Raw genomic sequence first — 14624 nt, 5'->3', positions numbered from 1 at the left:
AGAGCGATGTCCTGACTCAAACACGAAAACAAGCATCCATGACGTAAAAGCAAATAGATGGACGTGTCAACTGCAAAAGGTGTTATGAATGTAAAACAACCACAACACAAATATCTGAAAATTAAAAGTTTTGTAGAACAAGTTGCAAAAATCTGCTTACCGTGCAACAAGCCCTTGAACTGATAGGGTTCCATCTCGATTGAAGGAAGATTACGACTTAATACTCCATTGACGAAGATGTGATTAGGGCTAAAGCACAAGCTCTGATTGAGCAAAATGAGGAATGGAATCTTCGATACCGTCCAGAGATCGCGGTACCATATCAAAGTCGGCAACGTGAATCGATACTACAGACATTACCGTGGGCTCGCTGCAAACCGCAGCGACATGTGGGAGGCGATACAGAAGACCACACCTTATAACAATATGTTTACTTTTGTGCATTAACTTACAGCTTTAATCAGCGGTGGTAATATATTTGCAGAGAAAAGAACATAATGATATATATATATATATATATATATATATATATATATATATATATATTAGGCCAATAGACATAACTAGTTATTGTAGTTATGTCTGTTATGTACCTTTACGGGTCATGAATTTTACGACGACTGTGTGCGCCTGTTTCTTGTTGAATTGGCTGACTATTGAAAATATAATTGTTTTTGGATATCTCAACATGAATTTCCTAATGGACCGAAGTTTATCATGCATTTACCAGCAGAATAAGGTGAGGAGAAAATATTTCGCCGTATGCAACTTCCGTCCGATTTCGACGAAACAGTTCGTGAAATGCTCTGAAGCTCCAGATACATGTCGCACAATGTAGCTTTTCACATAAATCTGCTGCTATGCAGTATGGCCCTTTCACATTACACTAAAATAATATTTTTAAACAATAATAATATAGTGGCAAGACATACATGTCCGACACAAATTACAAGAGACAGAAGAGTGAGTAACTGCTCATCGAGAATATCTCGTACGTCAAAAGAATGTGTAAAAGTGTTCGTCTTTTGTCCGCCTTTCGCGCAGCGGCTTTCAAAGTCAGTAGCCCGCTGCATCTCTGACGGCGCTTCCACAATAAACATGTCACGTCACAGGACGTTCGTTTTTTACATTCTCGCAACGTTATTTGCAAATTGTAGCTGTTGCCGAGCGACTGCTCGGTTAGTGAATGTTTTAAAATGGTAGGGCAATCACATAATGTTACAACCTCCCACTCAGCAACAGCAGTTCCCTCGCTCTGAGGTTAACATAGTGCTGAGCATGTAACAGCTCAGCCCCAGTTCGAAACCTCAGCTACAGCAGTCACCACATCGCCCCACACCAACGAGTAATTAGAGTTTGAGATGAACCTGTAGTGATGTTGATGTTGAACTTTGTACTTCAAGAGATCAGTTGTTAATAAGTACATCAAGAGATGCTTTGCTAGTCAGGACAGTTTTAAATTATCCAGTACTTCTGTGGCAAAAAATTGTGTCCATATAAATTTTTTATTAATTTATGTAAAAAAAGAGCTAATATTTCATGTGTTCCGGTGTGATGAGCCTTCTAACTACGCAATCAAAGAACCCACAGTTTCGCCTGATCATAACAGGCCGACACTTCCTAAGGCAGTTTAGGGAAATAACAGGAAACCTTCACCGGGGTGGTCGGTGGGGGAATAGAGCTGTCTCCTCCCAAATAACACTGCGCCATCATACTCGATTGTCGCATCGCAGTAGTGGTGGGAAAGTACACTGTAGCTAATTTTGTAAGACAGACCACGTGGTGCAGTCAGTTGGATAGGAAATACAACCAGGCCTTTGCCTTTGATGTTCTCAGGACGGGAGCTCTGCTACCTCGCTGACCTCTCGCAGTGATGTGTCTGCTGCAGTGCTGTCGGCGGCGGCGGCGAAGGCTGCGCGGCTGGCCCTCACGTACTTTCGCCGGGCGGGCGTCGGCGTAGCCTTCCAGCAACTCGGCTACGTCCTCAACAGTGACGTCATCAGTGTTCAGGTAGACCACAGGTGCTTACAGCGTTTATATATTATACCGGGCAATGCCACAACTTATTGATATCAGTGCCTCTTAAGTGCACAAAGTAGTATCAAAGTGGACTTGGATGCGTTCGCGAGTTTTTTTCATCAACGAGATTTGTAGAAAAAATTACAAGAAATGTCAACAGTGGTTGGGGGAAAGCTGTGACAAGTAATAGACATACTGACTATATCCCATGTGTAGTTTAACTTGCAGGCTAGGCAAGCGACGGAATCGGTCGTTGAATGTAGAATATTACTTGCCATACTGCTACGGATAGTCACCTGCGACAATAAATCACATCTAAACGCCCAAAGGAGAGCCAATAACTCGAGATCCAAAACCTCTCTCAGTGTCATACCATTCATTGTCTTGATTATATGGAAGTTGATTCCAACGCCTCCCAAAGCCATCAGATCTGGTGTTTTTCCCTCTGCAGTACTCACCCGACAGGCTGCTCTTACTACAGTGATATTAAATATTTCCATGACTGTGGCATGTCTACTACGGGTATCTAGGAATATTTAACGTTCCGCTTTAGGGACCAGTAGAGGGTATACACTCGTACCTGCTGTTGAGATTCGAATTATAATCAGATATGGATCTTGAAAAATGCCCTCAATAAATACGCTCTTGTAAATATAGTTTTAGACTCGTGAAATCATCATACAATGAAGAGCCAAAAAAACTGGTACACCTGCCTAATACCGTGTAGGGCCCCAATGAGCAAGTAGAAGCGCTGCAACACGACTTTTCATGGACTCGACTAATGCCTGAAGTAGTGCTAGAGAGAACTGAAACCATGAATCCTGCAGGGCAGTCCATAATACCTTAAGAGTGCGAGGGGGTGTAGATCTCATCTGAACAGCACGTTGCAAGGCATCCCAGATACACTCAATAATGTTCGTGTCTGGGGAGTTTAGTGGCCAGCGGAAGAGTTTAAACTCAGAAGAGTGTTCCTAGAACAACTCTGTAGCAATTCTGTCACTTTGTCCTGCTGGAATCGCCAAGTCCGTCAGAATGCACAATGGACTTGAATGGATGCAGATGATCAAACAAGATGCTTACATAAGTGTCACCCGTCAGTGACGTATCTAGGCGTATCAGGGGTCCCATATCACTCCAATTTCACACGCCCCACACCATTACAGAGCCTCCATCAGCTTCAACAGTCCCAGGCTGACATGAAGGGCCCTTGTATTCATGAGGTTGTCTCCACAGCCGTACACGTTCATCCACTCGATACAATTTGAAACGAGATCCGTCCGACCAGGCAACGTGTTTCCAGTCATCAACAGTCCAATGTCGGTGTTAATGGGCCCAGGCGAGGCAAGTAGTCATCAAGAGTACACGAGTGGACCTTCGGCTCCGAAAGCCCATATCGATGATGTTTCGTTGAATCACTAGTGATTCTCCAACAGAAAGAGGTTCCTACTCAGTGGTCTGAAGACCACCACAGTAGTAGTCGAAACCGGTCACCTTGATAAATAAATAGTGATCAAGACTGTTTTAATAGTAAATATTTGTAAGACACTGATCACTTCCTCTCCCATAATGTATTCAAACTTAATGTCGTGTATCCGCAGCGCCGTATTCTGCCTGTTTACATATCTCTGTATTTGAATGCGCATGCCTGTACCAGTTTCTTTGGTGCTTCAGTGTATAACACTAACTATAACTATGAAAGTAATTGAAAAAATTGAAGAAACTGAAAGAATAGTGATCATGATTGAGAATTTCAGTCAATTCTATAAGAGCACCTACTTGTAGTAATTTCATTAACTGTTCTGAGGGATGTGTAGGTAACCCACTTTGTAGACAGGTTACCTGCTATGAGCATGCGGGGCTCAGTCTGTTAACCTATTTAGAACTCTGAAATCCAGTAACACACAGCAATCACATCACACACAAGGCGACGTAGCGCCAGCTGTCTGTGCACCTCCAGATGATCACTCACCTTCTGGCCTGAAAAGCGTGCAAAGAAATAGCCGAAGCATACTGCTGATACTGGTGTTTAGGAAAGCAGTAGTTCACAAATACTGTCCTCCAAGCTGAAGGTTGTTGTTGTTGTGGTCTTCAGTCCCGAGACTGGTTTGATGCAGCTCTCCATGCTACTCTATCCTGTGCAAGCTTCTTCGTCTCCCAGTACCTACTGCAACCTACATACTTCTGAATCTGTTTAGTGTACTCATCCCTTGGTCTCCCTCTACGATTTTTACCCTCCACACTGCCCTCCAATAGTAAATTGGTGATCCCTTGATGCCTCAGAATATGCCCTACCAACCGATCCCTTCTTCTAGTCAAGTTGTGCCACAAATTTCTCTTCTCTCCAATTCTGTTCAGTACCTCATTATTATTTATGTGATCTACCCATCTAATCTTCAGCATTCTTCTGTAGCACCACATTTCGAAAGCTTGTATTCTCTTCTTGTCTAAACCATTTATCGTCCACGTTTCACTTCTATACATTGCTACCCTCCGTACAAATACTTTCAGAAACGACTTCCTGACATTTAAATCTAAATTTCTCTTCTTCAGAAACGCTTTCCTTTCCATTGCCAGTCTACATTTTATATCCTCTCTACTTCGACCATCATCAGTTATTTTGCTCCCCAAATAGCAAAACTCCTTTACTACTTTAAGTGTCTCATTTCCTAGTCTAATTCCGGCAGCATCACCCGATTTAATTCGATTATATTCCATTATCCTCGTTTTGCTTTTGTTGATGTTCATCTTATGTCCTCCTTTCAAGATATTGTCCATTCCGTTCAACTGCTGTTCCCGGTCCTTTGCTGTCTCTGACAGAATTACAATGTCATCGGCGAACCTCAAAGTTTTTATTTCTTCTCCATGGATTTTAATACCTACTCCGTACATTGCAAAGTCCACATACCATCGTGAAAAAAGAGAATCTTCAAATAGCGGTAAGGGATTACGAATAATCCTCATACACTCTGATTCAAGTGATTATTAAATTCTTCATGCTGTGGCCGTATTGCCCGTAGTTGCTTTACAATTTCTGAAGGTATTTTTTCCGTCGTCACAACTACTAGAAACTGAGTGTTTTTCTCACCAAATCCGTTTCGTTTTATAGAAGTAAAGCATCATCAGTGGTCTGTAATTAAACACATTTACAAATTGACTTGTTTTATAGATCGAGAAACAGTTCGTTGACTGTTCGTAAGCAAAAACCAACAATTTATCAACGAACTACTTTCCGATCTAGAAAACAAATCAAATTGAAAATATCATCAATTACAAACCACTGATTATGCTTCGCTTCAAGAAAGCGAAGCGTGTCTGGTGAGAATAACTCCCGATTTCTTCTAGTTGTAACGACAGAACAAAAATACCCTCAGCAATTGATTGTCATTTCATCTAAAGGAGAGTCACTACTGTAGTAAAGCATACAATCGTCGCTGTGTGAAGCACGTGGTGTTATAACAACCAGAAAAGAAAGAATTGAATAATAAGACTTTCATTTGCGTTAAAAAGAACATTTTACCACACGAGAGTGTCATGAATTCAGCGGCGCTAGTATTCGGTTGGAATAATGAAAACCAATTCTGTATCATGTCTCGGGAACTTACCATCTCACTGCACAGCGAACGTAAAGTCTGAACATGAATAAATACGCATTAAAGATCTGGAAACGCTGTAAATAATGTTACGCAAGCTTCGCGATTCTAGCCAGAACCTCGCCAAACATTAGTGCCATATATTCCGAAAATGGTCAACATAAAGAGACTTCAGTGCTACTTAATATACGTATTACTCCACCATGGCAGCACCTCCCCATCTGGAAAGCGCCGACAGCTGACCATGAAAAGCACAGACTCGACACGCTTTGTGTCATTCAAACGGCCAGTTCCCAGCGAAACTAAAGGTGCCGCTAGCTTCCCATTAGCTTCCCACCCGCTCGCTGAAGTGTTTCACTTGAGATATCCTTTACAAGTTTGTCAATGACTGTGATGCTTACAGTGATGCCTGGTACAGTTTCATCTTATCAGAATACTTCAATTTAGAATACACAGAAAAAGAACCGCTGCGAAAGCTGTCATTATGATGGGCAACTTTCAAGAGAGAAAGTAGTAGGGAGAGACTAAGAACAGAGTACGCAAAACGGATAATATAAGATGTTGGGTTATGTAGAGATGAAAAGATCAGCACAACGCAGGAAAAATGAGGAAGGCAGCATGAAACCATTCGAAAGACTGATGAATTAAAAGAAAGCAAACACATGAGTGGAGAGCATACAATTTTTAAGCAAAACAAAGCTCTTTTTCTCCACTGATACTGATGACCTGACATCCAATTAATTAATATGTATCTTACATCGCCAGTTAGTGTCTGATGAAGTTACAATATTCGTTGCTTTTAGATTATCAATTCCACCACTGACGACGAACGACACGTGGACATTGTGCTGAGGCCGACGCACGGCGGCGTCAGGCGACGGTGCGGGCTTTGGGACTTGGAGAGGAACGTTTGGGACTTCAGCCTGTGCAGTCTGGAGTTCCGAGGCGAGGTAAGCGTCGCCCAGTCAGGGTTTTCCACCTGATATGCTCAATCCAGGCAGCTCCTGAAACTTTTTTGAAAATAAAATGCATTGATTCCGAAGTCTCATTGAACACAACAATGTCTTACTAGACATCAAGCTATTTGTTTTCTTATTTTATTATTGGTCTCTCTAAATACAGAATCAAATTATAAGATTACCTTTGTTTTGGACGCACCAGTCTTTCTCACTCATTCACTAACTGTGTAATTCAAAAAAATATAAATTCAGTAGTATGATAATATCTTAATGACCAAATTACATCTAATTACCTCATCCTCCCTCACACAAAGACACACAGACGTACATACATACATACACACACACACACACACACACATTCACACACCCACACACACACACGCGCGCGCGCGCGCGCGCGCGCGCGCGCACGCACAGAGAGAGAAACTAACATTGGCTCTGAAACTTCCTGGCAGATTTAAACTGTGTGCCGGACCGAGAATCGAACTCGGGACCTTTGCCTTCGCGAGCAAGTGCTCTACTAACTGAGCTACTCAAGCACGACTCAAGTACCGTCCTCACAGCTTTACTTCTGCCAGTACCTCGTCTCCTACCTTCCAAACTTTACAGAAGATTTCCTGCGAACCTTGCAGAACTAGCACTCCTGAAAGGAAGGATATTGTGGAGACATGGCTTTGCCACAGACTGGGGATGTTTCCAGAACGAGATTTTCACTCTGCAGCGGAGTGTGCGCTGATATGAAACTTCCTGGCAGATTAAAACTGTGTGCCGGACCGAGACTCGAACTCGGGACCTTTGCCTTTCGCGGGCAAGTGCTCTACCAACTGAGCTACCCAAGCACGACTCACGCCCCGTCCCCACAGCTTTACTTCTGCCAGTACCTCGTCTCCTACCTTCCAAACTTCTGCGAACCTAGCAGAGCACTTGCCCGCGAAAGGCAAAGCTCCCGAGTTCGAGTCTCGGTCCGGCACACAGTTTTAATCTGCCAGGAAGTTTCATATCAGCGCACACTCCGCTGCAGAGTGAAAATCTCATTCTGGTAACATTGGCTCTAATTTATTGGCAACCTTTCGCAAAACCTCAAACAGCAAATTCACTATCAACAAGTTTACCTTCACTAGTGGACAGTTCTTGTAACATTTATGCATCTTAAGCAGCCATTCGCATCCAAGTCTAGGACAAGCAAAGTACACATGATTCATTTCATGACTCCTTAGATATAGACGGTATGGCATGAATTTTGGGAAAATATTTTCGGTAGCGAGCACGAGTAGAATTCTGTCTGGTCGTCACAAACCGTCTTGTGGTGTTTATCATTTACGCCTTACTCTTCGTGTATCAATGTGCATTCGACACCTGAAGATATCTTTTTAGCTATAACTCTAGTGCAACGCGTCTATAATCCAGTCCTTATTCCATTCACTCTTTGGATAGTCCAACAACATCGATGTCTAGGATGTATTCTTTGTTCCGTGTTTTCTAAATGGTCGGTCTTCTCATTCCTGTCATCCCAGTATGCCCCTTGGCCTACACAAGTGCCATACCATCTAAATGTATATGATGAGTCATGAGAGGAACCATGTGGACTTTGCTTGCCCTAGAATTGGGCTGCTTAAGATGCACAGATGTAATAAGAACTTCTCACTAGTGAAGGTAAACTTGCTGATAGTGAATTTTCTGTTTCAGAAAAGTTGCCAATAAATTAGAACCAATGTTAGTCTCGCTCTCTCTCCCCCTCTCTCTCTCTCTCTCTCTCTCTCTCTCTCTCTCTCTCTTTCTCTTGTGTGCACTTCATTTGTATACCTATTACAGTAGCTACCATATGATATAGCACACTCTGTTGTGATCTACCAAGTTTTGAAGCGAAGAAGTGATTCAACTACTATTACGATATGTACCGCTGAAAATGATTCGTTTCGGAACAGCTATCTATGTCACAAAAATCATCCAAGAAACCAAGAATCAGTTTCTTTCAAAGCCTGTATTCATTCTAAATAGATTACAATATAATAACCCAGTTGCGTAATCGGGATGGAAATCATTGTAGTTTTCAATTTTTACAATTTTTATTATTTCCCTCGTGGTAGTGTTTGCATATCTAGTACAATATTTCGTCCCGATTTGCCAAACTTTGGAGAGTTTGTCACTTGATCCTGCATCTTCAGATCACTTTCTGTTTACAAAAGTCTGTAATGATAATTACAAATTTGGCCGTTCTACCCATGTCTTGTTCACGCTTCCATGAATGTATACAAATAGGATGTACAAATTTAACTCTTTCTCACAGTGTCAAATTGTTGAAAGTAATACAGTTGCAACTAACATTCGTAATGCTAATACAGATATTATCATTTTAAGTAATCATTATAACTGACATAGCCTCCGTTATGAAATACACATTTTGAACAGAAAATCACAAATTTCTTGTTATATTAATTTTTCTGTTTGCGGCCGAGACCAGAAATCTCTTAACAAGAATCCAGTAGGAAATTACTGTATTTTTAACCGAGAAACGATTTTTACATTTTTGTATTGTGCATTCTATGGCTTCGAAAAGTAAAGATATACTTCTTTCGAAGCACTCACCTTGCTAATATTAAGCACTAGTCTACTAGTACCAAACAATCTGTATACTGAATTAACCACATACTGAATTAACTATATAGCAGAACAAGAAGACTTAATAATGCAGGTTTGAGAGCCCAATTGCCAAAATCCTTCTATTTTTTGTCCCAAGGTATGAAAACATTAGCAAAAAAGTAATTCTTATAATTAACTGTGGTAACAGTCAGGCAAAATTTAGAATAAAAGGAAATTAATACTTGACGTTCTGCTACTTAGGAAATACTCGTATTACCAAGAAAATAACAGCAACACGGAAAGCTATTTTATTAGGAACAAGCAGTCTTCACCAATAAACACCCACACTTTTTGGGCAAGTCTATTAAACTGTATTAGAAATGACATACGGATGTTTTGATGTGCTTTCTGGCTTTGAAAATCATTTGCTCTCTCTACAAAAACTTATTTGTTCCTGTAAACTTTTCAATAAGTTCTGTTTATAGTCCAGTGATGTTACGTTTTCATTTTTTCTCTTTCAAACAAACTCTCCAGGCCATTGAGTCGACGCTGTCCATCTGCGCATCTCTCATGAATGTAGACTTGCTACACTCATCGTCTTCAGTAACTTGCTCTATCCATTTCTGTCTTTTTATGTTTCATGCTCTTTTCCCTTTAATGTTACATTGACTACTTCTGCCTACCTTAGCACATATCAGTACGAAATCCATCTTCTGGTGGGAGGTACCACAGACATTTTCCTTATATGTTTTATTTTGTGCAGGTAACAGCTGCACTAACTTTGCACATCACATGTAAGTACTTCTACCTCCTTCTTCTCTGGGTTACCCACGACTCAGATTTTATGTCAGTTTAGAATTCTTTCTGAGGCGTACCACTTCAGAAACGTATTCTGCACTTTTGGAACAACTTTCCCCCTTCTGCACGTTTTATATAATTTGTATTCATCACGATCTGAAATATCGTTCCTGATACGCGTCTAACATCTTCTAGATCCACAAGTGCCATAAAAGTTACATCATTTTCATTCATTCTTCCTACTACAACGTCAGAGTTGATTTGTAGTTACCTTTAGCCCTCCTTTGATAATCACGCGGTTATGTCCTCCAATTCGAATTTATATTCTCTGTTTATTGCAGCTGATATCTTAGAAGTATAGATATAAATTCGTTTGCGCTATAAATCATATCAATGTACTGAAATATCCCTCAGTACTTTTTATGAAAAAAAACGGTGTACGTCTTCTCTTACACTGATTTTAGTGAAAGTGCTGTATGTACTTGAAGATCCTAGACGCTCCAAGGAATTTTATTGTCTTCGAAAATATCGCGTCATTGACATTTGATGAATCTAAAACGTTTAAATCTTTGTTAAGTTTATGGCATTCCAAATGACACCTTATTTCTTCTAAAATATTTTCTTTTCTTCCATTACAGTAAAGGTTATTTTCCATCTGTAACGGGCTTTCACTTTATTCTCTGCATTTGCTTACACTTATTTCTAGTGAAACGGTGATTTCATTTGCATTTGCTAGAACCATTCAGTTTCTGTTGTCCGAAATTATGTCCAAGCTTTCAGCAAGATATACCATTTTCTCCATTACTTATGACTTTTCTGGTTTCTTTACATTTCTCTTTCAAAACAGACGTTTTGAATGTCCTGTTAGCCGGCCGGGGTGACCGAGCGGTTCTAGGCGCTACAGTCTGGATCTCCGCGACCGCTACGGTCGCAGGTTCGAATCCTGCCTAGGGCATGGTTGTGTGTTATGCCCTTAGGTTAGTTAGGTTTAAGTAGTTCTAAGTTCTAGGGGACTGATGACCTCAGAAGTTAAGTCCCATAGTGCTCAGAGTCATTTTGGATTTCCTGTTCAGCGTATTTCATAAATAAGTTTGTAAGTTTTTCTTGAACTATCCTGTGATATTAGATTGACCGTTCTTGTCATTAAATCTATTTCTTACAAACTAGTTTTTTTCTTCATGACATGAAGAACTAAAGCTCATTTCGCCAAATACATCTCACACAATTATCAGCAAATTTAATCTCATCGTTTCTCGTCCGCCTCCGTTTTATAATATGGTGTTTCATTCTATCTGATTACTTTGTATTTCAGCTTAGTTGAGAATCTAACTTTTTCCAACCAAAACAATCTATTTGACACATATAGCTACGAATATAGATGACACAAGCGTCTAAACTTATAAGAAATATATATCTACGACACATTTCTTCTTCCCATGATACCCAAGTGAGTGTAGTTTTCGTCCAATGGACCTGCAATGTATTCCTCCGCTCGTAGACATCAATGCTTCAAATAATTTATGGTTAATACTGCTGTAAATATTTCACCATGTTCATTGTAGCTTACTGTAGTGACTAAATAAGGACTCAAGTATATTTCGCACTATGACAAAAAATTGAACACTATGTACAGCATATAAGCATAAGCTCGATTATAATTTGTTTTAGTTTAGTTAAAAAGAAAAAAATGAATTCCCACAGTAAATTTGGCCTACCCTCAACCTCAAAGTAGACGATTTCACTAATGAATCGGCGAGGAATTTGGACACGTGTGAAAAGGGGTTTTCCGACGATTTGCTGACAACTACTGCCTCCGAATTTTTTATGTGAAAACTCTTAAACCTTTATAAATAAAACAAACGCTGTTAACATTCTTCATCTTTATTCTTCATGTATACATGTATGCATCACTCTGCCGCTAAAGGGCTCCGAATTGTAGTTTGTATCATGGCGGTGTGTGATGTTGCCGTGTCGGTGCGTGAAAAAAAGCGTGCTGTAATTGAGTTTCGAATTCGAACAGTTCGTCCACACAAGGAGCATCCTCTCCTTCAGCATGAAAATGCCAGATCAAGCGTGAGTGCTGCGACATGTAACAATCCGACGCCTTTGGTTCACTATCATCGATCATTATCTGTACAGTACCATTTAGCCCCATCCGATTTTTATCTGTTTTCAAAACTTAAGGAACACCTTAGAGGGGTTCATTTTGATAATGATGAAGGGGTGCAAGCAGAGAAGAGGTTGTGGTATCGTCAACAAAGTCAAACATTCTATAGTGACGGTATCAACAAACCGGTGTTTCGTTGGGAGAAATGTGTTCGTCGCGAGGGTGATTATGTTGAGAAATAAGTAAGTAATCATAACAAATAAAGATGTAGAATGTTATAAAGTTAGTTTTATTTGAAAACCATTAAGAGCTTTCAGATAAGAAATTCGTAGGCAATACTTTTCAGCACACCCTGAAAAATATTAATTTTTTGTTTTCTGAAAGTGGACAATAAATTGGCAATTTGATTGAAATGGTATTTTTAAACTTTAATATATTTCTTTTATACTTATTACTCCTCGAAATACTAGCGCCAACATTCTTTGTATTTTAAAAATGTGTTTTACTATGTCTTACACTTTCTTTTGGATCTCACATCCAAAGGCAGTTGTTACAGGAATAGTATATGTGGTGCTAGCAGAGCAATGGTTTATATTTGTTTATAAATTTTACATTAAAAAATTACTTTTAAGTAGATTCATATAAACGCGAAAGAAGATATAGTGAGAAAAAAATAACATGGAAAAGAGGTAGAACATAATTAATGGGGAGACTATAAAAATTACGTGCATGGCTGAGAAACGAAAAGAAAAAGAAGCGTAACTGGGAAAATAAGTAAGATGTGGTTCAGTTTTTGACAGTGATAAATGGAGATGTATATATTAATGACTGTGGAAAAAATTATGATAGAATGTACTGTTCCAGTAGTTGCCTGCTTGCGAGCAGGAATGTGGCCAACCGCTTCACGAAAGCAACACTTCGATTTACGTTTAACAATGAATATATACGACCAAAAGCACTCATTTCCATTGTTAATGGTGTCATATATGTCAAGGTCGTTGACAATCCGACGTGTGGCAGGATCTCGAAATCTACCCAACATGGCTTCCGGTTCTGTTACGGTCACGGAAACGTCAGGGTGGTTCACGACCAGACAGCAGAACACTGGGTTCAGTTCAATATGTTATCCGTTTTAAAAGTGGTGCACCAGATCACGATTGACCTTCGCTGCCACGTGTAATCGTATTTAAACATCAGTGGATGTCACGCAGTCGTTATATACGACGCCCAACCCAGGACCTGGTCTGGGTATGGCAAGGAGAGTCATCTCCGTTTGGAAAGCCTGATACGGCGCATCACTCGGTTGCTGCGTGCTGAGATGCTGAGAGAGACCCCACCAACGGTATTGCCTGTCACCTACATGGTGGCCCTCACTTCGCCGCCCACTGGTCGGCGATCAACGAAACCACTGTCACAAGTGACTCGCCTATCTGCGGAGTCCGACGGAATGGAGGAGCCTGCGTCCCTCTCTCCTACTAGGACATGGACGTCGCGCCGGCCGCTTCGATGGAACTTTCAACACTTATTGTTCCTAAGAAGCGTTTGTGCTGTAACGTCGGGAATTCCTCCCGTCTTCCAACATTGAAGGTCGGGCGCGCAAGCAGTTGTCACCAAAGAAGTGCAAGCGGTTGCGCCGTATGGCCTCCGGCCAGGATGCCTCGCCCTCTATCCGCAATTCAGTGACCGAATTCCCTCATGCCGTCTCGGTGATTTCTCAAGGTGAAGACGACCACAATGTTACTTTTGGAGACGTACCAGTACTGATAATCGCGATGCCTGCGCTGACAAATCATCTGGAAAAACTCCACCCCATTGACGGTCGCCATCGGTGGGGTATGTGTATGTACACATCCAAGGCGACGACGACATCGGCATGGGGCGACAACGTCGAGGACTTCTAAGCTGTTGCACATAGCACAGGTCCATCCAAAGTCGCTGACAACTGATCGTAGCCTACAGGTTGCGTTGGACTACTTCCTTATGGCAACATTTTTAAAGTCCAGTACGATACAATCACCCTCCCTGGAACGCAAGGGAACCTGGACTGACCAATATCTGGTGGTGTGCGGCAGCCTTATATCTGAACACTATGAACAAACAGCAGTTAGGCACAGGGAACTCATGTGACAACCGTTGGACATATAAACGCCAGCCTTCACCTTCCCTCCAGTGTCAGTAGGAACTTTGAGCATCTGTTTGTCTTTTTTGTGGACCTTAGCTATGTATGCAGTGACTTCCAATGTACACACCCGCACATCCAAAGGATTTCTACATCCAATTACTACGTGGCATACCTTGCAACAACGTTGGGATCGAATATCCATTAACGAGGTGGACAGCGGTGTGACATCTCCATCAATTGTACCTCCCGATGTTAGGCTGAGTGACATGGTATCACCTTGCGTGTGGGAAATTCGACATTAACAAGGATTTACATTCGATTTGTTTGATGGACACTCGTTATACTCCACATGTCACTCGGTGGACAACGAAGCCCATCGCCTTCCCTGCGCCAGTGTTCGTGAAATCTGGACGCTGCGGCCTCAAATGGTCGCCCATTTCCTCCGT

General features: G+C 41.2%; 1 protein-coding gene across 1 annotated transcript in view; it reads left to right on the top strand.

The window, feature by feature from the left end:
* Nucleotides 1-14624, top strand: part of LOC126455904 (uncharacterized) — a 290245-nt gene that overhangs the window by 192677 nt on the left and 82944 nt on the right. Inside the window, exons 8-9 of the mRNA XM_050091661.1 lie at nt 1837-2010; nt 6413-6559. Coding sequence (XP_049947618.1) covers nt 1837-2010; nt 6413-6559 — 321 coding nt within the window. The remainder of the gene's footprint in view (nt 1-1836; nt 2011-6412; nt 6560-14624) is intronic.

Source organism: Schistocerca serialis, chromosome 2 (genome assembly GCF_023864345.2).
Source record: "Schistocerca serialis cubense isolate TAMUIC-IGC-003099 chromosome 2, iqSchSeri2.2, whole genome shotgun sequence".
Lineage (NCBI taxonomy): Eukaryota > Metazoa > Arthropoda > Insecta > Orthoptera > Acrididae > Schistocerca > Schistocerca serialis.
Note: the sequence above shows the minus strand (reverse complement) of the source record. Positions and strands in the feature narration are given on the sequence as shown.